The sequence below is a fragment of the Rattus norvegicus genome, chromosome 17 (assembly GCF_021556685.1).
Source record: "Rattus norvegicus strain SHRSP/BbbUtx chromosome 17, alternate assembly SHRSP_T2T, whole genome shotgun sequence".
Classification (NCBI taxonomy): domain Eukaryota; kingdom Metazoa; phylum Chordata; class Mammalia; order Rodentia; family Muridae; genus Rattus; species Rattus norvegicus.
In genome coordinates this window covers 87,675,487-87,702,491 of record NC_141550.1, presented here as the reverse complement: position 1 = coordinate 87,702,491, position 27,005 = coordinate 87,675,487, and the positions used below count along the sequence as shown (strand labels likewise).

General features: G+C 42.6%; 1 protein-coding gene and 1 long non-coding RNA gene across 51 annotated transcripts in view; both read right to left on the bottom strand.

Annotated features, from left to right (window-relative positions):
* The window catches only part of Mllt10 (MLLT10, histone lysine methyltransferase DOT1L cofactor), a 127,592-nt gene that overhangs the window by 54,258 nt on the left and 46,329 nt on the right, over nucleotides 1-27,005 (bottom strand). For 27 of the 50 annotated variants that reach the window (XM_087591190.1, XM_087591223.1, XM_087591215.1 and 24 more), the window contains 4 exon segments: nucleotides 23,448-23,551; nucleotides 22,020-22,113; nucleotides 19,410-19,505; nucleotides 328-423 (listed from right to left, as the gene is read on the bottom strand). In XM_087591190.1, coding sequence (XP_087447316.1) covers nucleotides 328-423; nucleotides 19,410-19,505; nucleotides 22,020-22,113; nucleotides 23,448-23,551 — 390 coding nt within the window. 50 annotated transcript variants of the gene reach the window in all.
* LOC148000304 (uncharacterized) lies at nucleotides 7,597-12,585 on the bottom strand. The gene is made up of 2 exons (XR_015641911.1): nucleotides 12,079-12,585; nucleotides 7,597-8,824 (listed from the first exon to the last, which is right to left on the bottom strand). It is a non-coding gene; the product is annotated as an uncharacterized LOC148000304 (long non-coding RNA).

The window sequence follows — 27,005 nt, the reverse complement described above, 5'->3', positions numbered from 1 at the left end:
ATCATTTCCTCTCTCTACTGGTAACGACATATAAATGCAGAATTCCTAAGTGGTGAAGCAAGACTTCAAAGTTACAGGTAGCTGAAGTCTGAGTTGAGGCCCACTTCTTAATGCGTCTTTAACGGGTTAGCCTTACGGAGTCCCTGGAGACAAGTACAGAGTAAACAGAAAGCAAGAATCGAAGGACCTAGCAAACCATAGTTCTCAGTGCATGACGCCCAGCATGGAAGGTGGGTGAAACTGGGCCCCTAGAGATGGGAAGGCAAGGTATCCTCAGAAGAATTTCATTAGTTATTTATACACATGTAAACCGATGTCCCATCTTACCTTTTCTGTAGTAACAGTCAAAGAAGGAACCAAGGCGGGTGATGGCTCGGGTTGCTTCTTGTGTTTTGGTTTGTGTTTGTCCTTTTCTTTATATTTCTAAAGTTAAACACAAGTACATGCTTTAAATTAAATAATTCATACATACGTAACTTTCTTTTAAAGCCTCTGGGAAAGTGTCACCCCTTTCGTCAGCTGTCATGGAAGACAGGACGTGTGTTAATGGCCCTGTTCCCCTAAGACTGCCTTTAGGATCCACAGGACACTTCACACTCTCACACTCGATCACTACACATCAGTTTTTAGAGAAGGTAGCTTCTGAATCAGCCCTGCCTCGTTCACCTCAGTGCTGTGGCTGTAGACGTGCACACCACACCCAGCAACCACGCACCAAAGTTTAAGGTCCAGATATTAGACATTAAGACATGGAAACCCAATAAAAAGACATTTCCCTGGTTGACATAAAAAACAATTGATCCTTGTTTCTAGTTACAACAACCAACCAAAAACAAAAACAGAAAAGGAAAGAAAAGAAAAAAAAAAGTAGCAGCAGCAGGTAAGATTCTGGGGATCCTACTGTCAATCACAGAACTAATAGACATCTAAATGTAAAACAGGGAATTCAGTTAAACAAGAAGTTACATAGTAAGATCCCAACTTTATTTAAAGTCAAAGATTTTTCCAAGAAAACGTTCTCAGTATTGGGTATAAATTTTTCAGGTAGTTGTGATGTCATTTCTCCTCCATCGAAATGAACCAATTCAAACTAGATTGAACTAGGTTGGAAAGTTACTCTCAGGTAGGTGACTTCATTGGTCTCCAGGAAGGAGACCAGGAAAATCACCATGGGACAAGGGACAGAGGACAGTGGCAAGAGAGAAGAGAGGAAAGAATGAGACAAGAGGGGAGCCCAAAATGTCCAGATTATATGGGGAGAGCGTTTAGGAGAAGGCAGCCCCGTCCAGCCCCTGCACTGGAAAGTTCCAGGGAGAGGGCACAGTTTGCCAGGTAGGAACTGAGGGATGCTGGGAGAACCTGGAGGCCAGGGCTGCTTTTGGTGTGTACACTATGTACCTGAGTCCCTTGGCCCAGGTCTGAAGCCAAGCGTATATATTTTCCCAGCGTATATATTTTCCAAGCGTATATATTTTCCCAGCGTATAAATTTAACTGTTTAGACCACTTAACATTTCTAAGGCATGAAAGCTGCATTTCCTTTTCCCCATCCTAAAAGGCATTATATTCCAGCAGAATAAACAAACCCACAAAAAAATACAGCTCTTAATACAGTATTCTAAAAACACCCACTGTTTCTGACTGCAGCATTAAAACTTTGCCAACAACAAAATATAAACATGGTAAAACAAAATTGTTTGTTTCTGGTAACAGTTTAAGAAACTTATTGATTTTAGTTCTTCTAATTGATGACATCCAAAGTCATCACATTGCCATTTTGAGAAATCCAACACCATTTGTACCATCAAGCCCTTGAATCTGACTTGCTGTCATCAACAGCTTGTGGTACTAAGTCCAAACGTGGAGCTAAGAAGCTTTGCGTAGCTTTTCACCTCTGCTACTCAGATAGTCCTACTTGTCCCGCTAGAAACACACAACAACAAAAACACTGCACCAGGGCTGGAGATAGCGTGGGTTAACAATGTTTGATTGGGGGGTGAAGGTGGGGGTTGAGAGAAACCATCTGTAATGAGATCTGATGCCCTCTTTCTTCCTGTATGTCTAAAGATGGCTAAATGTATATAATAAATAAATCTTTAAAAAGAAAATGATGGGAGAGGCCCTCCAACATGCCTGTAGGCCTGTGGGGAAGACATCTGCAAGGAAAGCTGTTTGGGCAAAAGGGTATACTGTGTGACACACTGTGGCTTCCACGGAGAGATGCTTGGTTTTTACTGTTCTTGCTTTACTTTTAAGTTTTGTTTCCTTTTGGCGGTCTTGCAGAGAACACTCAGAAGTCAAATGAACAGTCATGTCCGCTGTGAAGGAACTGTGGAGCCTCTCTGCCTATGAGCTGCAAGACCTAGTCCTACATTTATGAATCTGAGCAGTTCCCACCACCAAATCAGCCAGGAGTTCCTACAGCCTCAAGAATAAACCCAGATGACGTGACACTAATGACAAACTGTCCTGAGTCTCATTTGTCACAAGACACCGAGAGTCTAGAGTGTGCAACAGCACACGCCGCGTCACAAGCCACAAAGGCACACAGGTAGCAATGGTGGGAGTTTCTGTGTGAAGAGCTTTCTGTGTGGGTGTCTTTGATTATATTATCTAACGTGATGTACGAATGAGTCTGGCCTAGATCTGCGCCATTTTCTACATAAAGAGTTGTGGGGTACTTTGTCTGTCTGTCTTTGGGAGGAGCATAGTAAATAATTCTATTTACTCTTCCCATACTTGACATCACTTATGCCTGATACAGAACTGACATAATAGGAAAGGGGCTTGATTATGATGAAACAAACATTAATACTTTATAAAGCCTGACAGAGAACACATGTATATGAATGAGTACATGTGAGTGTGTCTGAATGAGTGTGTGTCCATGTGAGAGAGAGAGAGAGAGAGAGAGTGTGTGTGTGTGTGTGTGTGTGTAGGGGGAAGAAGAGAGAAGGTGTTATAAAGAGAGACACAGATAACACAAAGCAAATCAAAAAGTAACTTGGAACGGGGCACTGTGAAACACATCAAAAAATGTATCCTGAAGTCAAACTTCAATGATCAGTGTACATGGATTGCAGTGGAATCAACAGCTTATATAATGTCGATCAAAGCAGTGATTAAAAAGACAAACTGAAAAAAAAAAACTTTTAAACAAAGACAATGGACTTTAATTGGTTAATAGAACAAGAGGGATAGACTCAATTATAAAACAATATTTAATAAGTGATGAAAGATATCAAATGATATGTCTAAACTTATGTAATAACACTATTAAAACCAGTTAATGATTTCAGAAAAAAATCTAGACAATATAAAACAAAACACAGAGGCAACAGTATAATAAAAAGTTAATGTAAAAGTAGTTTGTTTTATCTCTTTATCTGATTTTAATTTAAAAAAAAAAATTAACCATAAAAGCAAACGAGAGCTGACGAGTCTAGCTCGGGTATACAGAATGGGAAGAGGGGGAGGCCAGAACGGTAAAATGTCGGATGTAGATGATCAAAGACCTGGGAGGATGGGGGTAAAAATCAAAATCTAAGAAATCAGAGTGGTTCCGTGTTTCTCTCTTTTTCTGTTTGGTGTGTGTTTGCTTGTTGTTTGAGAGACCATTCCTGTGTAGCCTGACTGACGTGGAGCTCTCTCTGTAGAAGCAGGCTGACCTTCAGTTCAACCAATCTGCCGGCTTCTGCCTCCCAAGTGCTGGGAGTAAAGGCATGGGCCACCACAGCCTGGCGGCTTTTCAATTTTTATCATAATAACCTTTGAGACAGTCTCACATGTGCCATATAACCCAGCAAGGACTAGAAAGGCGCATACCTTTGGACTGCCCTGCCTCCACCTCCCCAATGCTAGCATTACACATGTCAGTCAGTGTGTGCATTTTATGTGGAGCTAGAGAGCCAATCCAAGAAGCGTCACACACACTAGGCCACTAAACAAACAAACAAACAAATAAGTAGAAAGAGCATTAATTGGGCAAGTATTCACCCAAACCTTTCACCTTGTAATTTCATCAAAAGAAGTACACACAATCTTGCAGTTCAGCAAAACACAGGAACACATACATGTAATGGGTTAGAAAGGAGACAACCTGCACGTCCAGCAGAGGCGTGTGGGGAAAGTCCTACATGGTTGTCAAGGATCATGGGAAGGAGCACCATCTTAAGTATGGAAGAAAACGTCTAGGGCGACTTTTGCTTCAGAATGTCACGGTGGACTTGTCAGGCGGCTCAGTGAGTAAGGATACTCACTGTCAGGCGGCTCAGTGAGTAAGGATACTCACTGTCAGGCGGCTCAGTGAGTAAGGATACTCACTGTCAGGCGGCTCAGTGAGTAAGGATACTCACTGTCAGGCGGCTCAGTGAGTAAGGATACTCACTGTCAGGCGGCTCAGTGAGTAAGGATACTCACTGTCAGGCGGCTCAGTGAGTAAGGATACTCACTGTCAGGCGGCTCAGTGAGTAAGGATACTCACTGTCAGGCGGCTCAGTGAGTAAGGATACTCACTGTCAGGCGGCTCAGTGAGTAAGGATACTCACTGTCAGGCGGCTCAGTGAGTAAGGATACTCACTGTCAGGCGGCTCAGTGAGTAAGGATACTCACTGTCAGGCGGCTCAGTGAGTAAGGATACTCACTGTCAGGCGGCTCAGTGAGTAAGGATACTCACTGTCAGGCGGCTCAGTGAGTAAGGATACTCACTGTCAGGCGGCTCAGTGAGTAAGGATACTCACTGTCAGGCGGCTCAGTGAGTAAGGATACTCACTGTCAGGCGGCTCAGTGAGTAAGGATACTCACTGTCAGGCGGCTCAGTGAGTAAGGATACTCACTGTCAGGCGGCTCAGTGAGTAAGGATACTCACTGTCAGGCGGCTCAGTGAGTAAGGATACTCACTGTCAGGCGGCTCAGTGAGTAAGGATACTCACTGTCAGGCGGCTCAGTGAGTAAGGATACTCACTGTCAGGCGGCTCAGTGAGTAAGGATACTCACTGTCAGGCGGCTCAGTGAGTAAGGATACTCACTGTCAGGCGGCTCAGTGAGTAAGGATACTCACTGTCAGGCGGCTCAGTGAGTAAGGATACTCACTGTCAGGCGGCTCAGTGAGTAAGGATACTCACTGTCAGGCGGCTCAGTGAGTAAGGATACTCACTGTCAGGCGGCTCAGTGAGTAAGGATACTCACTGTCAGGCGGCTCAGTGAGTAAGGATACTCACTGTCAGGCGGCTCAGTGAGTAAGGATACTCACTGTCAGGCGGCTCAGTGAGTAAGGATACTCACTGTCAGGCGGCTCAGTGAGTAAGGATACTCACTGTCAGGCGGCTCAGTGAGTAAGGATACTCACTGTCAGGCGGCTCAGTGAGTAAGGATACTCACTGTCAGGCAGAAGCACATCGGGAAAGGAAAATAACTCCTGCAAATTATCCTTTTATTTCCACGTGTGTAAGACGGCACTAAGAACACACGTGTGCATAAATAAATCCTTAAAATATGTATGCAAAAAGAAAAAACCACGAAAATGAACATGGAATTTCTTCTTGTAACGACAAGGTTAAGTTCCAACTCTCAGCACCTATAACTCTTTTTTTTAAATAAACAATTATTTAAAAATTAAGATTGTTTATAATTTACAAAAATCTTTAATTATCATTGTCTTCTTTTGTTTTGTTTTAATGGGTATAGGTGGAATTGATGACAGGTTAATCTTTCCAAGGACCTAGGCTGGATTCCTGATAACCACATGACAGCTCACAACCGTCTTTAACTCTGATGCAAGGAGACCCAATGCCCTCTTCTGGACTTGGCAGTCATCAGACACACATATGGTACATGGACAGACAAGGAGGCAAAACACTCACATACTTCTTTAACTCTTTTATTAACTATGCCACAGATCAAACTGACTAACCAGACTAACTATCAGCTGGCAAGCTCTGGGTTGTGATTGAAAAGACCTTGCTCAAAGGATACAAAATCACAATCAAGAAAGACGTCCACTATCCACCTTTGGCCTCCATACATACATACATATACACACAAATTATGGACACACAAAAGTAAGAGAAAGGCATTCTCAATTCCTTCAGCCACCCTAATTTCAGTGTTCCTATTATTTACAGAGAATCTGAGTTCAATTACCAGCACTAACACGGTAGCTCACAATAGTCTACAGACTCTAGTTCTAGGGGACCTTCCCTGTCCTCTACCCTGTCAGGCTCCCACATGGTCATAGTGTGCACACATAAAGTCAGACACACATAGACACACATACATTTTTTTAAAGAATCCAAACTAGAAGAAAATTTCACCTTTACAATATTTGTATTTTTCTAATTTCTATCCTTAGCCTTAGAGGTATCTTGGAAGAATTAATTGTTTCTTAAGATCCAAACTAGAAGAAAATTTTACTTTTACAATATTTTATATTTTTCTGATTTCTATCCTTAGCCTTAAAAGGATCTTGGAAGAATTAATATTTCTTGAACAAAAAATTAACTTGAAAATCAAAATAATCTATTTAATTCATCTAATATTCTTATCTAACCATTCTTTTTAATCTGTGTATACACAGAAAAAAAATCTACAATATTTACTAGTAATAACAGCTATTTTGGACTGCACTAAGTGAGTTTTTTTAACATGTTCTCTGCTTTTTAAATTTTTCTGTTAATTATTCAATGTTTCAAGAACAGGATAGAGAAGTGTAGAACAAGCCAAGTTCAGGTCTTCCTCAAGCACACAAGAGCTCTTATACAAAAGCCTGTCTCAAACTGAATTCCCCAGATCGGCTGCAGAGATAACCACTGTTTACCAAAGCCTGGTCCTTTATGTAGCAAAGAAATGATCCAGCTTCCCTTGGGGTCAGATAGAGCCATCTTTACTAGGTCTACACCATTATATAGTCTGACTGGAAATGTATGGAACCTCCAGGTCCAACAAGGTAGGTGCACAATGCTTTCAGCAGGGGAGGCCAATACAAATGAGCGTGGCAGCAAGAGGTGCGACATAAAAAGAAAAAAAAGCAGGGTTTGAAAAAGCAGAGTTGGGCCTCTTCCCACAATTCAGCAGCCCACCTCCGTCCTTGGTGCGCTGTGTTTTCCTTTCTTAGTGTACCTTTAGTCCTGACTCATGCCTTTTTCTCCACCTCTCCTGGAGACTGCCAGGATTTCTCACCTAACCTACACTATGGTTTCTATTAAGCTATGTTACCCTTCCAAGTTTTTTCCGGTTTGGCATAAACTAGAGATGAAGTGAAGCTCAGAGAAAAGAAAGGCCATCACTGGGTTGGCCTTTAGGCCAGTTGTCCTGTGTCATTTTCCAACAACAATGAACAGTGAGCTACAGAAACCCTTTCTCCCCCAGCTTGGCTTGGTCAGCAACAGAGACGGGGAACAAGGGGAGGAGGGAGGCAGGGAGGGAGGGGAGAAAAAGAGCAGATTGATTATTTGGAAGAAAACTGTCAATCAAAAAGTCCACTTTTGGGGGTTGGGGATTTAGCTCAGTGGTAGAGCGCTTGCCTAGGAAGCGCAAAGCCCTGGGTTCGTTCCCCAGCTCCGGAAAAAAGAACCAAAAAGTCCACTTTTGGATTTGGCTATGAGTAGAAAGTAAACACCATATAAAGCCACTCGAAACGTGCTCATTTTAAGGTATAGAAACAACCCTACTTAATCACTTATTTCTGAATAGCTAGTTATTAAATAAACTCATTTCCCTGGTTCCAAGTCAGATGTGGCCGTTTCACTAGGCTTATTTAGTAAAGCAACTATTTTCCTGACTATCTTTTCACAGTTATCTATAAAGTCAATAGCCTCTAAACCCAGAATAGGAATTATATAGGGAGAAATGCGTCCGTGCTTTTATTTTAGAGGCCTTAAGCCCAGGGTGCTTTGCTTTAATAAAACAGATCCCAGGAAGAGATGACATCTGACCTCTGCACTGCTCCATGGAACAAGACTTCAGACGACACAGAAAGTACCAACAGGCTGACAACCGCTTTGCTACCATAAAACTGACCCAAAAAGGAAATTTCTGCTTTCTTTGCAAAGTCAGTTCTGTCAAATCATGTTCTGCTGGGGCAGGCACGACTGAAGAACCGTGATGCTTAGCAGGAATGTGAGTCTGACCCCACGACAGTCCAAGCATTGGCTAGCTTTGCTCCACCTCGCTGCTCAAGACACACACACACTGGTTCACCTTAACTCCTGTGCTGAGCTTCACTGATAGAGAGGAACCTCGCCTAAGTGTTCCTCATCGGTCCCTGCACTTTCCCACCCTTCCACAGACCAGGGCCAACCGTGAGCCCCACTGTGACTTTCATTCTTTCAACTCCAACCTTTAATGGTGGTTTTTAAACGCTTTAACCTCCCCAACATCTCCCTCATCCCCCTGGTAGCCAAGGACCCATCAGAGAGGTAGTGGGAAGTAAGGGTATGGAGGAAGGGAAACTGTTTAGAAAAGTTCGTGGGAGCAACTCCCATGTGTGTTGTCTGGGAATCAGCAGCTCGACCCACTCACACACACTTCACAGATGGACAGCAAGCAGGCATCGGCCGCAGGGGCACTGTCTAGCAGAGACAGCCAGGCCTCTGCTCCATCAGCGTGAGTCAGCAGGAGGGAGCGGGGCTGCCAGGAACACCAGGAAAGCGCTTGGCTATGTCTTTCTCAGAAAAGCAAAGATCAGCAACAAAGACAAGACCAAAGCATTGAACAGGCCAAGCTCGGACGCCACTGCCCTTCGAGTTCTATTTATGCCCTCTAAACATTACGTCTGTATCCTCCACAGGTCTTGCCTCAGTACCTGAGTCTGTCCAGCTGACATCACTCTGCCAATCAGCTCAAGTCGTCCTTGGAAGCCGCAAGGAACGGCAGCACCACCAGAGAAGATTTGGGTGCGCTCCTCTCTGTGGAGTCCTGTGCGTGTAAGGTGGATGAGTACATGTGCTGTTGGCAATGACTCCTTCACGACTCCTTCCTTTCACACGCTTGCTTTAGCACAACACCCTCTCTCCTGTGTCTGCTTCAGGAAAACACTTTTTCACATGTTTACCCCAGCGAAAAGCACCATCCAGCACAGCTGACTTTCCGAAGAGCACTAAAGCCCCCACCTCACGGCAGTCTCCTCTGGACTGCACCACACACAAGTGCTGGTTTGCACGCGGTGTCTGGCTGAGTGCACTGGGCTGCAGCTGTGGTTCCTCAGTGGCTGCAGCTGCTGGGTCCTGTTTGGTGTTTGCTAGTGAACTGGACTGAGAACAAACGAACACTGGAATCACCCCAAAGAACTACTTCTAAATAGGTGTACTCCGCCCCACCCCCATGTCTTAATAACGCTTCTTTTCCACTACTACCTCTGGTGAGTGGTGGGCTAGGAGAGGTTGAACACTTACTAAAGCAGGTTGAAAACAATTCATGCCTACATTATCTAGCTCTTCTGATTCAGAAGAGTGAAAGAGTTGTAAATGTGAAGGCCCTAACACTATATCAACCTAATATCCTCTGATGGTCATGACATTATAAAAAAAAAAAAAAAAAAAACACACAATAACATCAGGAACAATAAAGGTCATAAGTCTTCTAGGACCTTAGCTCCAATATTTTCTGGCTTCCCCTGCATCACTTTCAACTCTGATTATAAACAGCCTTGAAGGCTACGTGCCTCCCGACCCTTCAGTCACTCTGCACAGCATCACCTTCCAGAAGGTAACGGGCTTACCCTCAGGCTTCTTTGCTCCTTTCTGGACCAATTACAGCCAACGGTATTTTCTTCACATATAGACCCTTTTTCATAGCTAAGATTTTTAAAGATTCATTTCTTTCAATCCTAAAATATTTTTAATATTTACTTATTTTTATTCTTTTGTATGCATTAATGTTCTGCATGCATATATGTCTGTGTATCATATGCATAATGCCCATGGAGGCCAGAACAATGAGTTAGAGGCCCAAGACTGGAGATGCCATGTGGATGCTGGGAACTGAACTTGGATCCTCTGGGAAAGTAGCCAGTTCTCTTAACTGACTTAACTCTCCAGCCCCATATCTAAGAATCTTCAAAAAATTAAGTTACTCAAACTGTATCCTGGTCTTTATTAGTCTATAATCTTCAATGAGCTTCTGCTCTAATCACTATTTTGAAACTTTCCAATAGCATCTTTAGCACACTAACTAACTCCAAAAGACAATGACTTTCTCTTTCCATTCCTTAATCCCAGTTACCTCTGTAGATTCCTATCTCCACTGTTGAAGAAAAGGAAGATTGTAGAGCAAACTGCCAAGAAAAAGAGAAGGAAAGAACAAATCTTAAAAACTATCTTTCTCAATCCTAACTCCAGAGACAGAAGTTTGAGAAACGGCCACATTACATTCAGTCAGAAGGGACAGCAATGAACGCAATACATGAAAATAAGCACTAGTTCACTTTCTCCACTCTTACAAATAAATGCAGGATCCAATGCCTACCTAACTGTGCCAACAGGAACGGGCAGTCATCTTCCTATCCAATGAGTGCAAGCAAGACAATTCCCTACACAAACACACGACCTGATCCAGACAACCCTTCGCTAAGACCCTCCCCCTTGTTGAGTGATTCACGACCATGTCAGCTGGCTATTAAAACTGACCGTCCAAATCTCCAAAGACCTTTGCCCCTAGTAATGTCTCTGATTCCCTGACCAACACTGACCTACAGTACCAACAGGTATCTACTGACTACATGAATGACACAGGGTAACAACTGAGAATACAACAGTAAGAAGCAGATGAAAAATATTACCTCACATACACTTTATCACAATCACCCCTCAAAAACCCAGTATTCCGAAAGGAAAAGGTTGGCAACTGTTGCTTTTCTCTTAAATTGTCCATGCTAGGGGTTGGGGATTTAGCTCAGTGGTAGAGCACTTGCCTAGCAAGCGCAAGGCCCTGGGTTCGATCCCCAGCTCCAAAAAGAGAAAAGGAAAAAGACAATTGTCCATGCTAGAAAAGACTAGGTGCCACTGTCATATACTCAGAGTCCTAAGAAATTGATCCACTAGGCAAAATGTCTCCTAATAACAGCTTGAAAAGCACACGAAGGCATTTAAAGACGTCCTATCCTCACTCACGCCTTCACGCAACTCTACTGTCACCCTATTCCCTGACTTCATCTTCACACCTCCAAACCCCATCTCTAAGCCAACATTGTCAAAGAAACTGGATGAGAGATGCTGAACTAAAATAGCTGCTAAGCTCCCATGGCTGATCTCTAGGCAACTACAGGATCATAATCTTTATTGCAGTTTAAAGCCAATAAATTCTAATATGTCATAATATAAAAGGTAAATGGTAAGATTTGCAGATAGAAAAGTCCTCAAAAGGACTAAGATATTCTTACAACAATAAAACCTCAAAATACAAGACACTTGTGATTAGAGTGAACAAAATTTACAGGGTATTCATGTGGCCATCATTAAAAGTCTCCATGGGGGGTTGGGGATTTAGCTCAGTGGTAGAGCGCTTGCCTAGCAAGCGCAAGGCCCTGGGTTCGGTCCCCAGCTCTGAAAAAAAAAAGAAAGAAAGAAAAAAAAAAGTCTCCATGGGCATTAGCAAGACTGTTCACAGGGCTGATAGGATGGCTCATCAGGTGAGGGCACACATCCCACCAAACCTGACAAGCTAAACACAATCCTGAGAACACACAATGCAAAAGCAGAGAACCAACTCCAGCAAGCTGTCCTCTAGAACTCTACACATGCCTGGAACACACAGACCATACGTGCACACAATAAATCCAAGTGGAAACTTAAGGGTTCTTTGAAAAGTCATTTGGATGGTGTTTTGCTGGAGCACGCATGTGAGGAAGTGTCTAGCTGAAGCAGACACAGGAGAGAGGGTGTTGTGCTAAAGCAAGCGTGTGAAAGGAAGGAGTCGTGAAGGAGTCATTGCCAACAGCACATGTACTCATCCACCTTACACGCACAGGACTCCACAGAGAGGAGCGCACCCAAATCTTCTCTGGTGGTGCTGCCGTTCCTTGCGGCTTCCAAGGACGACTTGAGCTGATTGGCAGAGTGATGTCAGCAGGACAGATGCACGTCACTGACTTCCTGTGGTGATGAGCGGCCATGTGGAAGTGTGAGCTGAGTAAATCCCTTCCTCCCCAACCTGCTTCTTGATCATGTTGGTGCAGGGATAGAAACCTGACTAAGACACGTGGAGACCAAATTTCAGACCCCAGCACCACCATAAAAGCCTACACCACAGTTAATGTCTATAATTTCAGGATTCTAATGTAGTCTAAAGGCCAGCAGCTCTCTAGGACTTACCTGGCATTTCAGCTGAGACATTCAGTCTGACAGAACAAAGAACTACCACATCTTTGCCCTTCTCTCAACAGACAGTCATTGTTGGACTACTCAGACCATACAGCTTATGGGTCACTCTTAATATATTCATATTCATTCATTCTCTCTCTCTCTCTCTCTCTCTCTCTCTTTCTCTCTCTCTCTCTTTCTCTCTCAACATGCATGCCTGTGTATGTGTGTGTGCACAAGAACTGAGTGAGGAAAATCATCTTGAGTTCAGGGCTGGCCCAGCAAACCCCAGCAAAAAAAAAAAAAAAAAAAAAAAAAAAACAAAGGCATATGCCAACAGAATCCACTGGGGGTTGGGGGTGAGGGGTTTCAAATTTTCCAGACCAGGAAACACTAAATAGGTCTTACTCCCATTATATAATCCTCATGAACCATTGAGTTAGATCTGGAACCAAGATTTTTAAGTTTCCTTTGTGGCTATGAAAGACACAGTGGTTAAAATTCAAATACCGTCTAGGTGTGGTAGTGAATATCTTTAAACCCACACTTGGGAGTAGACACAGAGGCTATGGGTTGCAGGCCAACCAAGGTTATATCTGAGAGTTATAGCCAGCAAGTTGGTGCCAGCAAGTCTGAATAGCTACAGTCTCCCTCCACAACCCACATCATAATGGAGGGAAAGCAACTCAAGTAAACTGACCTCTGACCTCCGCATTTTGTGCCTGTCCCTGCTTCCAGTACCACGAAAAATAAAAATAGAAAGAAAAGAAAAGAAAAAAAAAAAGACCCTACACTAAATAACTAATAACTGTTTAAATCTTTTAGAATTACCGGCAGATTGGAAGCTGTAACAATAGTTATTTTGATAATGGTACTGTAACTATATTAAAAATGTCCTTTTATTACAACTACACACGAAAGTACTAGGGTGTACTTAATGATTGAGAAAAAATTTTTTTCTTTTCTTTTTTTCGGAGCTGGGGACCGAACCCAGGGCCTTGCGCTTGCTAGGCAAGCGCTCTACCACTGAGCTAAATCCCCAACCCCCAGAAAATATTTTTTACGTATGAACTATTGTGAACCAGATGTGAACAAAAACCATAAATTCCCAAGTACTCTCTCCTGGCTAAATCAGGAGGACAGTTTGAGAGCAGCAGGAAAGAGGAAGGGAAACACACAGTCTACAGTGTGAGAGGGAAGAACACGATAAAAATGAAAACAGTAACTAGTCCTGGTGGGACAAATCTATAGGAGAATCTCAAGTTTGAGGTAAGCCTGGACTAAATAGGAGTTGGAAGACAAACAATTCTAGTTATGATGACACAGCATGACACCCACACAGAGACAGCATGGGAACTTCAAGACCTTATTTTCATCTTCAGGGGATGGGAAGGGAGCAACCAGAAACAGATACTGGTTGTGCCATCACAGATCAAGTGGACCTCACACTTATCTACAGACCACTCTATTCAGACATTAATTACCCAGTACACATTCCCTCAGCAGTCCATGGGACTTTCTTTGAAACATAGCATTAATGGGATAAAAAGCGACAATATAGGGAACTGAAATTACTTGGATTCTATTTGAACGAAAAGGGATAAAATAGAAATGAACAGCAAGAGAAACCACAAAAATAAACTCATGAAGCACAAACGACACAATACTGAATGGATCCTTGATGTAATAAAAAAGGAAACAAAATTTTTTTAAGAACTTCAATTAGTTAAAACTAAAACAGAGCATATCAAAACCAACAGGATACAATGAAAGCAGTCCTAAAAGTGAATTTTATAGCCCCGAGTGCTTTCATTAAAAAATAAAATCTTGGGGCTGGGGATTTAGCTCAGTGGTAGAGCGCTTACCTAGGAAGCGCAAGGCCCTGGGTTCGGTCCCCAACTCCGAAAAAAAGAACCAAAATAAATAAATAAATAAATAAATAAAATCTCAAATAAGTAAAATCAAATGTACCTTGAGATGAAAAAGCCAAGAGATGATCAACAAAGACACAAGAATGAACCAAAATCAAGGACTGCCTCCCTAAACATTCAAGGAGGAACTAACTCAATCCCCAGCACCCATGTTAAAAACGTTGGAAGAAAGAAAGAAAGAAAGAAAGAAAGAAAGAAAGAAAGAAAGAAAGAAAGAAAGAGCGAGAGCGAGAGCGAGAGCGCGAGCGGGCCAGTCAGCCAGCCCGGCACTGGGGAGCGGCCGGAAAGAGGATCCAAGATTTACTGACCAGCAATCTAGCCAAATCTGTGAGCTCTAAGTTTACTAGAAGAGCCTGTCAGACAGACCGACGGCTTCATGCCTCCCTTTAACCTGAGCTGAGCTCATTCCTGTTGGTGACTCACCTCTCCTTCAGTCCCGGCCTGCTCCTTCCTCAGCATCTCCCTGGTGTCTCCTCACCTCTCACCATAGCCCACGACACTGTCTCTTCCTACCCATTTCCCATCTATTTCCTGCCTCAGCTTATAGGCTTTTTTTTTTTCATTGACAGGTGATGTGTATAAGAGATGCTTCAGCCAAACTAGGTGGCCAATGATCCCCAAAGATCCACCTGTCTCTCCCTCCCCCACACATTTGCAGACAAGCAGCACTGCAGCTGGCTCTCACCCTGTGCTAGGAAATGAACCTAACTGAGATCCTCATGCCTGCACTGCACTCTATCCCACTGGGCCATCTCTAATCAATTGTCTCAATGAGTATTTCTGGCTGACCTGAGCTCACTATACAGACTAGGCTGGCCTGCTTCTGCCTCCCTAGCACTATGACTAAAGGCACAAGCCACTACACCTGTATTCCTTAATCCATTCAAATAAGGCTTTGGTCACACAAAAGTTCCCTGAAAAGCAAAACCTGTGTATATTTAACTGATTCTTGTAGAGAGAATCTCTTATAAGCTTATGGGTGATGAGCTGAAGCAGGAAGTAGAGGAGACATCCACCAGGGAAGGAGAGAATTCTGGGAAAGAGTGAGAAGCCCAGGAAGCCCAGCTGGAAGGCTGAGGAGCCCAAGGTAAACCAGCAGGTAACTGAACTCAGAAGAGAAGAAAGGGAAGGAAATTCACTGGAGAAACTCTGAGGAGATGGACGAGAGAAGACAAGGAGAGGAAACCAGCCATGAAGCTGAACCCAGGTTAGAATGAAAGGGCTAAGCTAAGAGCAAGTCAGAGACAAGCCAAAGCTTATGGCAGCGTTATCACATAGTCTCGTCATTCCAGGAGCAGGGGCTGGGAGGGAAACTGGGTAACCACTTCATTTCTTAAGTTTAATTGTGTTTATTTCCGTATGTATGGGTATTTTGCCTGTGTGCATGCGTGTTGGAGGGAGGTTATGAACAGCACCACCTGCGGAGAATGAAACTGGGTCCTCTGGAAGAGCAGCAAGCATTCTGAACCATCGCTTACAGTCTTTTTTTCATTTAACGTAGACGTGCAGGCCCAGCTCTCCCTATATCACATGCTACATAGGCAGGCAGTTAATAGCTGCTGGGGGAGAGAAACATTTTTTCTTCAGTTGTGCGTATCTGTGAACCTATAAATGACGCTTCATCTATAGTCCTAGAATCAATTTTAAAACTCGCTGGGTCATCCGCCCCACACAAAACAAACAAGGCACAAGTAGAGGAGCCTAGTTGGTAAAGGAAGGCAGTCAGAGGCAGTGGGACAACGAGTACTGTAGAGTCAGTATCCTCAAAACCTACTGTAGACTATAGACAGGTATGAAGAACAGCATTCTGAGGAAGGTAGTATATGCTGACAAATACAGCCAGGGAAGTGTAGCCGCCCACAGTCCCAGCTTGTGATTTGATGCCAGCTCAACAACAGCATGACATCATCTAATGAATAAGAGTTATAGTCTCTATTTTTGGTTTTGTTCCATTTTTGTTTATCGAAAATCAAACATATACCTAGTTGTTGCAGGATATTTGATCACACTGTGAACCCAGACAGAGTGAACAGGAAAGACCTTTCTTGGTGTGGCTTAACTGTACCGACACCTTTAACCCAGGAGCATACTGTAAACAAGAGCTAACCAAAGTCAACCGCAAGCAACCAGGCGACAGGAAAGAGAAGGAGCGTCTTTTAGCTGATGGGTATTTAAGACAGTGTGGAGAAGGAGAAGGGCTTCTCTATCGGGGATGTTGGTGGAGTAGGAGACCAGCAGGTACTTCCTCTGCCTTTCTGAGCTAGTAGGTTTTCACTACAGCAGCTGGCTCTGCAGTCTCGGGATTCTGTTGGAAAAGCAACACTTAGCACTGTCTTTCTTACATTGCCAGTTCTGTTTCAAATCCAAGACAGTTAGTATTAAACGCAGTCCATGAGCAGCACCCTCACACGTTACTAAAAGCAAACATTCAAATCGAACTCCATGATGGAGAGGCAAAAGAGCTTCCTTTCACAACACGCGTTTATAAAGCTGCACTACTGTCAGCCAGTGGGGGAGGGGCACACCACGCCCCAGGACTCTGAAGGCAGGGAAAGGTGGATCTACACAGTGAACTCCAGGACAGCCACATCTACACAGAAAAGCTGATCTCAAGAAACTTAAATAAAACAAAAAGAATAGTATTACCAAAATTTACAAATGTCTGCTGGATAGAATGCACATGCCTATATTTTCAGAAGATGGGAGGTAGAAGATCAGAATTGACAGCTAGCTTGGTCTACAAGAGACCTTCTCTTTTTACAAAAAAAAAAAAAAAAGACAATAAATAAAATACCAAAGTATGCACAGGCTATGAATGCTACATGTCAATGAAATACATCATCTGATTACCATTCCCGAGGTTGGTCATGGGCTGTTTCCAGGACACATTCCTGTGTATGACACACACACACACACTCTCACAGATGCTCACATCTCTTACACATAATGCTTTAGTACCTGCACACGATCTACAGAGACCTGCCACACACTGACTCAGCATTGCCAGTTCCACCTGATACGATAAGGGCGTAAATGGTCACACAGGGCCATGTTTTCTCTCTAATATTTATCTGTAATTGCTGTTAGTAGCCCAGGCAGGCCTGGAACTACTGACCCTCCTAATTTACTCTCTGGGTACTGGAATTACCCAACTATATCACCATGCCAAGCCTAACTATTAGAATCCAAGCAAGTACAGCCAGGTAAAGTGTGATGCAGGCCTGTACAGCTACTGCAGAGGACGAGGCAGGACGACAATTCAAACACAAGGGTGCAAGACTCGCATGATGATCAATACCGGAAGAACCGCTTTGTCTGATGAGTGATGAACGGGGGCAGCTTACAGTTCAATTCCCCTTACTACAGGGAGAACAGCTCTTAAGTAAGTGTAAAGATGGAGGAAAGATCTGTCTGCAACACCGCCATCAGTTCAACTATGGTATCGCTTAACGTCATAAACAGACTTTAGAAGTCCGACACTAAGGCAAGCTAGTAAGTCTAATGATAAAACTTACAGGAGGTTTAACCCATGGATGTGTGTAATAAACCTCAATTACTAATAAAATATAGAAATGTGGGTTGGAAATGTAACTCAGTTGGCAGAATACTTGTCTTGCATGCCTGAGACCTTGGGCTCCACTACTAGCACCAGAGGGAGACAAACAATAGTAGATTTTAGGCTAGAACAAAAGTAGAACAAAAACTGTTCTACTTTTAATATATGCTAAAAATAAAATTATTGTTTTCAAATCTAAAATGTAGACCTAAACAAAGAATTAAATACAACACTTTAAATCTAGAATTCCACAACAATTTTACAAAGGTTTGGTAAAATAAGAATTGACATTCACTTGTGGGAGGTAAGTGGCCAGCACAGCGCTAAACTGTACTGCCAGTACATCACGGCAGAGCACACACTCAAACCACCGTCACCGCACAATGCTCACCTCTAAAACAAAACAATGCTCACGAAATACCACAACTAAAGACCAAATGCTAAGACTTCACACTGTAATTAATTAAGCTACAGAAACGCCAGTTCGTACTTTTACAAGGAATCACTTAACAGTAAAACCCTTAATATTTTAAACCAACTCCTGTCATTCTAATCATCCAAAATCCAAACAAGGAACCTGGCCCTGGTGTTACTTATCACAAAGCTGCTTCATAAGAGAAACAAGTGTAACTGTTGGCCTCCAGAGACCCCCCCAGTGCTCACACCAATATTACCTATATTAAGTATAAAACTGCACTTATTTTTGTCACAGTAAAAAACACTCTTGAAACTAAAGCGTTGAAGATTTAATATTATAAAGGTATAAACAAATAAACTGAAACCAAAATGTACTAAGATAACTATACATTAGCATTTTCCAAATCTTAAGCACTTTACAGATACAGTGACCTTATTCTCACATAATTAAATGCAATCTGCAGACATAGTTTCAAAACAAGCCCATATCAACTGTATAAAAACATTCGCCATTTAAGATGCCCTTTTACCTTATTTCCATTAAGATAATTCATTGAATTTATCCCTTTGCTGTGCCTCCAATATATTCTTATTCACAAATCAATATGAATAATTCTATGATATTCACTTTTAATTATTAAAAATTAATCACAGCCTTTAAAACAAGTAAAAATGTAAGCAGAGAACAGGTAAATCAGAAGATTAGTATTTAAGCAAGATTTAGTATTTTAATTAAAAGGCAAAACATTTGCAAACAATGATACATTTGGCCACTAAAAAAAATTAGCATCACTGAAAAATAAAAACCAGGCAAGAATATTTAGAGTTTAAAGTTGTTCTATTACACAGGAGGAAAGCTGATGAGAAAACCATTACACGTGAAATAATCCGTTAGTGATATACAGCAGCAAACTGCCATTGCTCAGGTCAGCACAAGGCTCTGTAAGATGACAGGTTACACATGCAAGAAATCACTGTCATGCTGGCAATCAACTTGTATGTAAACCTTTAATTCCAATGGTCAAAACCATATTTACAAATATGGCATTATTTTCTACCTAATCTTTGATTTAATATTCTATTAAGCCAAATTTTTCTGAATTTCAATGTTCACATTTAGCTGTAAAAAAAAAAACAAACAATTTTACCTAAAAAGATTTTTAATGTTTATTAAGTGATGTGCTACATAATTAGCAACAACAAATCCACTTACTTTTTTCTCTTTCTCATGATGTTTATCCTGAGAGTGAGAGGAAGAATCACTTAAACTTTGATCATATGACCTATTAGATCCCCGTTTGCTCTTTTTCTAAAAAAGAAAATATATACATATGTGTATATGTATATAAAAAATCCACTTTATTAGACTTAAACTACTTTCACTATAAAATGTTTTTAAATGTCTAAAGATTCTTCTAAAAAAAAATCAGTATTTCAATTTACATAAGAGTTTAATACAATCCACTGCATTACAAAGAAAAAATAATCCTAAATTTAACACCAATGCCATATTTTTGCATATTAATTAAGATGTGTGAAAACAAGCCAGGCACAGTAGCATCCATGTTTAATCCCAGCACTAGGGAAGCAGAGGCAGGAAGACTTCTGAATTCAAGGTTAGCATGGACTACAGAGAGAGAACACATCCAAGGCTACATAGACACTCTGTCCCCCTCCAAAGTATCAGAACATCCCTGCTTTTAAATAAACTACTACATTCTCAAAATTCACTTAAAAAAAAAAGAGGAAGGAAGGAAGGGAGGGAGGGAGGGAGGGAGGGAGGGAGGGAGGGAGGGAGGGAGGGAGGGAGGGAGGGAGGGAGGGAGAGCTTTAACCAAAGACACCATGTTAAACAAGACTGCCTCTGGGGCCAGGGCACACACCCAACACCTGGGACCCAGGAGAAAAACAGAGGGCAAGCCTGCGAGAACAGGAAGTCGACATTTACAGTTACCTTATGCCGGTAGTAACGCAAGAAACACTTTAATACTGAGAACAAGAGTTCTCTACATACTCACCTCTACACGTCACTTAACAAATTTAGACAAATGTCAGTGTTAGCCATGCATTTTTAAAAGTATTTCTTTTAATATCTAGGACTGCATGGTGCAGTCTGAAGGTAAGACTTGTTTGAAATGCTTACAATTGGCACCATAACTAACTGGTTTTAAACTGGTTTGTGAAGTAACTGTAAAACAAGTTCAAGTTTAAGTTACATTTACTAACCAGACTGACATTTTTTTACAACTAGCAAATAGGATCACATCAATAATCAGTGATGAGAAAAACCTAGTGGTACAAATGTCAGAATTATTCTGTCTGTTTACAGTCTCAGGCAGCCAGGCCAGCCTTCAACAATACACACCAGGACCAAGACTCTCACTCACTTCCTGAACCACTCACTGTCCTCCCTCCTCCAAAGGGTGGGTGGGTAGGTGGGGTCACAAACATGCCACCAGACCCAGCTTCAAACGTTCCAGTTTTATACTATCTAAACTTCTTGTAAACAGTCCATTTCCATCAGCCATAAGACAGATGAGTCGTGAGCAAACACTGAAAAAGATATGCACTTCTGGGTACAGTCATGCATCATTTCATGAGAAATACCACAACAATGTGCTGTGTGAGAACCACTAGGCATATGAATCCACACAGTGAAGAACTGAGTAACAGATCCTTGGAGCATTAAAAAACATGTATTTTTCAAAGGAAAATGGACATAGGTACTTAGAATCCAAAGTCTCTAACTGTGTGCACTTGCGGCTCTTTGCGAGATCTAAGTTCAGGGACGTTCAGTACCCAACACCCACAGGGGCTCACAACCCTCCATCCAGGGAAGCTGGCACTCTCTTCTGTATGACCTCACAGCACACATGTGGTGCACACACACAGGTGGGCAAAACACTAATACACACAAAATTTCAAAAAGTTTAGAAACAAAAGGAGGCAAAGGCTTCAAAAAGTTTTAAACATCCAAGTCTGACTCTTTTATAATCATGAAATCTGACTAAATCTTAAAATCTTCAAACATGGGTCTCAATACCTTTTGTCAAAGTCTCTAGCCAAGCTACAAAACAGCCTTATTTCTACTTCACTATATCCTCATAAATAAAAAAGAAAAGTTAAGCCTATAATGAATAAAATGGGTAAAACAGGAGGATGAGGAGAGTGGTGAATTTCAGACATTACAAAGTCAAAGCAACTCAACAATCAAACACTTCTCAAAAAACCAATGCTCTCCTCATAAATGCTTTTGCTATCGATTACTAGTAAATACTAATGTATAATGTTACAGGAAAGCAGAACATTTTTTAAATGACCAGTTCTTTCCATTGTCAATAAAGAACAGGCTAGGGCTGGAGAGATGGCTCAGCGGTTAAGAGCACTGACTGCTCTTCCAGAGGTCCTGAGTTCAATTCCCAGCAACCACATGGTGGCTCACAACCATCTGTAATGAGAGCTGATGCCCTCTTCTGGTGTGTCTGAAGACAGCTACTGTGTACTCATGCACAATAAATAAATACAGACAGACAGACAGACATCTTTAAAAAAAGGAAAGAACAAGCTAAATGTCTTTTCCCCCCACCACAGGGTTATTAATTCCTCTGTGTAGCACTGGCTGACCTGGACCTCTCTCTGAACCACACTGGCCTTAAACTCACACAGGTCCGCCTGCCTTTACCTCCTAAGCACTGGGGTTAGAAACGTTCACCGCCACCACCACCCAGCAAGCTAAATGAAGTCAATCTTCAGGAAAGTCAAGGACACCTGTGAGTATGCTGTGACTCGTTTATGCCCTTTTTGTGACGGTGTCACCTCTTACCAGCTTACTAAAGTGGTATTTACAGTAGCCACAGTACTGGACGTTGTCCGCGCCATTCCCTTCTTCTTCACAAAGCAGCCCGGCAAACTGAGCACTGCAAAATCAACGCCAAGGTGGTCAGCACAACTCACGCCATGACATAGTTAAGCATAGAAAATTAACTTTTTGACACCTGTAAGACCACGTAAAGGAAAATGAGGTAAGAAGGGGGCTACAGGTCTAGCTCTGTTGGAAGCAACCTGCTTACTTCATTAGTATGTGCGAGGGCTACTCATGCCCCTGCTCCCTCCCTAACACAAGGAAGGAAACAGAGAAGCTCTACTGGAGTTGTAGTCAAGGATAGCTCACCTCCACTTGCAATGAATTTACCATTCTTTAAAATTATGGTTATATTTATAAGTTTTCATCTCTATCACGAATAAACATGTATCAAGTTTTATGTCGCTAAGTAGCAATTGTGTGGCTTTAGAAGCTGCACATAAGGAACAGCACCCGCCTGCAGTTCAGTGCTCAGGTGCGCTGAGCCCAGGAGTTTGAAACAGGCTGGGTAACAATGAGAGCCCATGAAAACAGAACGGTGTTTTATTAAGATAATTATAATTTTAAAAATATTAGAAAAAGGAAATAGTGATATAAACCCAGCAAGAGGGGCACAGCTAAATCCCTTTTCTCTTCACGATTATTAATTTCACTTTTCACATCAATATTGGTGCAAGTAAAGATCATGCCTCACTGAAGGTGTGCAACAGCACCACGGCAGGGAGTACAGATGCACACGGTGCTCTCCTTCTGGGGGAGGGGGGGGTGTCTAGGGTTCTCGAAGGCTACACGAGCACGTTCCTAAGCTACACTGCTACCCCCTTTCATTTGCTACTGTCTTTACTCATGCATTCAGTGTGTTTTTGAGGGGTACACCCCTGACCTGCATTTGTCATGTCAGAGAACAACTTGGTAGAGGTGGCTTTCTTTCCACGATGTGGGGTCCAGAGATTAAACTCTGGTCATTGAGCTTGGTACACAAGGACCTTTCCTTGTTGAGTCACCTCACCAGCTTTAAAAGCACACGCTCATGAGCTTGTCCAAAGTGGCTCTGAACATTCTACAGCCCACGCAGCCTTGTGACTTGGCGATCTCCCTGCCTCACTCCCCAGTAGCAGGTTGTTACAGGATTCTGCCACCAGGCGTTCTCATTGCTCCAGCATCACAGCACCGTAAGCAAGAGCGTATGCTTTTTTGGTCAAAACAATCAAGAGGGCTGGGATGTGGCTGGGTCAGCGCTTTAACGATTTCCACAAGGTACTCGGTTGATCCTCAGCACTGAACAGAAAACCTATTCCAAAAAATGCTCTGCAGCACTACACAGGTGGGTAGATGTTCAATGTCATATTCTGGAACGTGCTTGCCAGTGTTACTGTGGTGGAAACATACCATGTTACATGGAAGGCCTGTCGACATCCATGTTTATTGCATGTCATGCAGGCGCCAGTGGCCGCTTTGCTCTCTCGTCCTTGCTCATCACATATGTAGCAAGTCTTGGGAGAAAGAGACGAGGACAAAGTGAGACGAAAGTCACACACTCCTAATTACGAGTCTGCAGTTTACAGAGTCTTCAGAAGCTGACACCAAATTTGTTATGTAATGTTAAGATGGTGAGTTCTCATGAGACTTTCACTGGACTCCCAAACCCTGCCAGACAAGAGCCCTCTTCACTGGCACTGTGGTAGGCTATGTCCTGTATCCTATAGGCAAAGCAAAACTTGTGAGTGAACTTAAGGTTACTTCAACTCTCCACATTAAAAATTAAGGCCCCGTTCTTTAGACTGCAGCAATCGTAACTGCCATTTTGTTCATTTCCATGTAAAACTAGGCTTCCAGCTCAAAATCATGGGTGGCCATGTGATACAAACTTAATTACAGAAAGACTATTTTATATAGGTGAGTAAAATAAAGGGCCAACTAGAAGTTCATTTACACAAAGACCAATGTCCAACTACTGCAATGCCCAGAACAGGGTTTTAGGAACCAGAGTCCAAGAGTAATGACCATACCCACAATCCCGGCACTCCAGAGACTAGAGGTTGAAAGAGCCACATCGTCATTGCCAGTCTAGATGACATAGCAAGTTCCAGGCTAACCTGAGTTAGACAGTAAGACCCTGTCTCAAAGTAATAAACAGGTGATCGGTTCTTCTGGAAAGGACACATTTATAGTAACTTACAGTAACAATGTAACCTAGAATAGTAACACTGAGTCCTGCACATACCATCCCAGTCTAGGAGGCTGGGACAGAAGACCCCTGGGGCTGGCTCACCAGGCAGCTTGCCTGCCTAGCCTACTCAGCAAGCTTCAGGTTAGTAAGAGACCTGTCTAAAGTAACAAGATGGATGGCACCTGAGAAACAACACCAGAGGTTGGCAATTGGCCTCTATACATATGTACAAGTAACTACTTAAAAGGCATAATCACGACTGCCTAACAGTACAGGCATTTAAAAAGTAAACCAGGAAGAGGATGAAGGGATGGGTCAGCAGTTAAGAACACCGGCTGCTCTTCCAGAGGGCCCAGGATCAATTCCCAGAACCCACAGGTTGACTCAAAACTATTCATTAATTCCAGTGTCAGGAGATCCAAAACCCTCTTCCGGCCTCAGTAGACACAAAGCACACAAATGATACACATTTATACAGCCTTATAAATAAAATAACTTTTAAAAAAATTACAGAAACAGACCAGTTGTGGTAGTCTACACCTAAAGATGACAAGTTCAAGCCCAGCCAGAACTACTTTAGACCTTGCCTCACAAAACAACAAAGCTGGGCATGATGAAACACAGATGAAGGTAGAAGGGAAAATCGAGAGTTCAAGGCCATTCTTCAGTCTACACCCATACCACCCCATACCACCCTAAAACATCCCAATCCCATCAGGGTCATCTTCAGTTACAACCAATCTGAGCTCAAACAATAACAAAAAGCCTGTCTCAAATTTTTTAAGGAGAGAGAGAGAAATTGGGAAGGCAGAGGGCTCAGTGGTAAAGAGAGAGCCCAGGTTCCATTCCCACCACCCACATAGCAGCTCACAGCCTTCTATGACTCCAGTTCCAAGTAATCCAATGCCCCCTTCTGGCTTCCAGAGGAACTGCATGTACTAGTGCACTTAACCTGAAGACAAAACACCAACACACCAAAATAAATAAATCTTTTGGGTTTTGTTTGCCTGTTTGCTTACTTATGAGACAGGCTTTCTTTGTGTAGCCTTGGCTGCCCTGGAACTAATTCTGTAGACCAAGATGTCCTCAAACAGAGAAATCTGCTTGCCTCTGCCTCCTGAGTGCCCTGGTGTTAAAGGCATGTGCACCAGCACCAATTATCTTAAATAAATGTTTTTAAAAAACCAAAACTAGGGTTTAAAGTTGCCAAAGATTGTTTATATATTAGCATATTTGCATAGAGTGAGCAATAATGACATAGCAATCACATCTCCTCCCACACTGCTTTCTACAGCACTTCACAGAAGACTGGAACAAGGGAGACAAACAAGAATCTCTGCTGGAAATGCAGGCACCATTGAAGGAAGGCACCGAACCACACAGTTCAATCAGACACTACTTTTAAATGCTCTAGGCCCTCTGGGGACAGGCAGTAAACTACACCGCCAAGGACACAAATAACAGGCATCTCCGTTAAGAGGGTTTTTGTTTTTTTTTTAAAAAGGGTGGAGGTGGGGGCGTGGTGCTACCTACCTATAATCACACTGAGGAGCCGGGGCTCTCTAGGACGGCTTAAGCTTCACAGACCAGGGAGTAGGCAGTGGCAGCAGATGAGACAGATGGGGAAGAAAAAATACCCCTAGGGAAGGACCCCGCTCCCAAAAGGCAGCAAGAAAAAGAAAAAGTCCTGAGCCTAAGATATAACAATAAAGGTCTCCAAAAAAAAAAAAAAAAAAAAAAAAGTCTCCTAATGGCAGAAATAACATGAAGCTCTCTCCTTCTCTGGCCTTTGCATACAAACTATGCAAAGAAACTACAGGGAAGTCTTCAGACTCAAATAACAACTAAGTATAGATGGAAAAAATACAGAAAATCACAGTGGCTGCTCACTTCCCTAAAAGAGACAGAGTATAAGGCTGAGCATGGTAATGCAAGCCTTGGATCCCAGCACTTAGGAGGCAGAGGCAGGAGGATTCTATGAGTTTAAGGCTAGCTTGGTCTAAAACATAAAACTTTATCTGAAAACAAAACAAAACCCTATTTAAAAAAAAAAAAAACCTGTGATACTGAATACATGACTAACAGTGTGTGGACTTTTGCTGAAGACAGTTTTCTCCTGAAAAGAGGCAGGCAGACAGATAAATCTCTGTGAGTTTGAGGGCCAGCCTGGTCTGCATATTGAGTTCCAGGACAGCTGGCCCTACATCTGAGAGACCCAAAAAGATACAATACAGTCCTCAACCCAACACAATGAATCCTTAGAAAAGACACAACCCTGCTAGACAATGAGGTAATCAGAGCCTTGTTTCATTTTTAACTAAACATACTCTGTGTGTGTGTGTGTGTGTGTGTGTGTGTGTGTGTGTGTGTGTGTGTGTGTGTGTGTGTGTGTCTTCTGCTATGCTCTCACTCTGATTTCTGAGATAAAAGTTTCTCACCTGGAGCTCACCAATTTGGCTGGCCTAACTGGCCAGCAAGCCCCAGATGTCAGGGTTGGTCTGGTGCTACTATGAGCTCATGCTAACCACTGGCCCCCAAGATCTGGTTGTCCTCCGTAAGAGGAGATACCCACATACAGCAAATGAGGAAATTAACTCAATCCCAAGGTGAGTGATCATTCAAGGCTGGCGCTGGGACTGCCAAGGAGACAGAGGTAGGCAGGTCTGTAGTTAACTGGCTGTGGGTTGCCTAGAGACAAGGAGAAAAGAAAAGCCGCAGAGAGGAAAGGCTCCCTGAGAAGGGATGTGCAATGAGCACATGGGCAGGAGAAGCGTCTA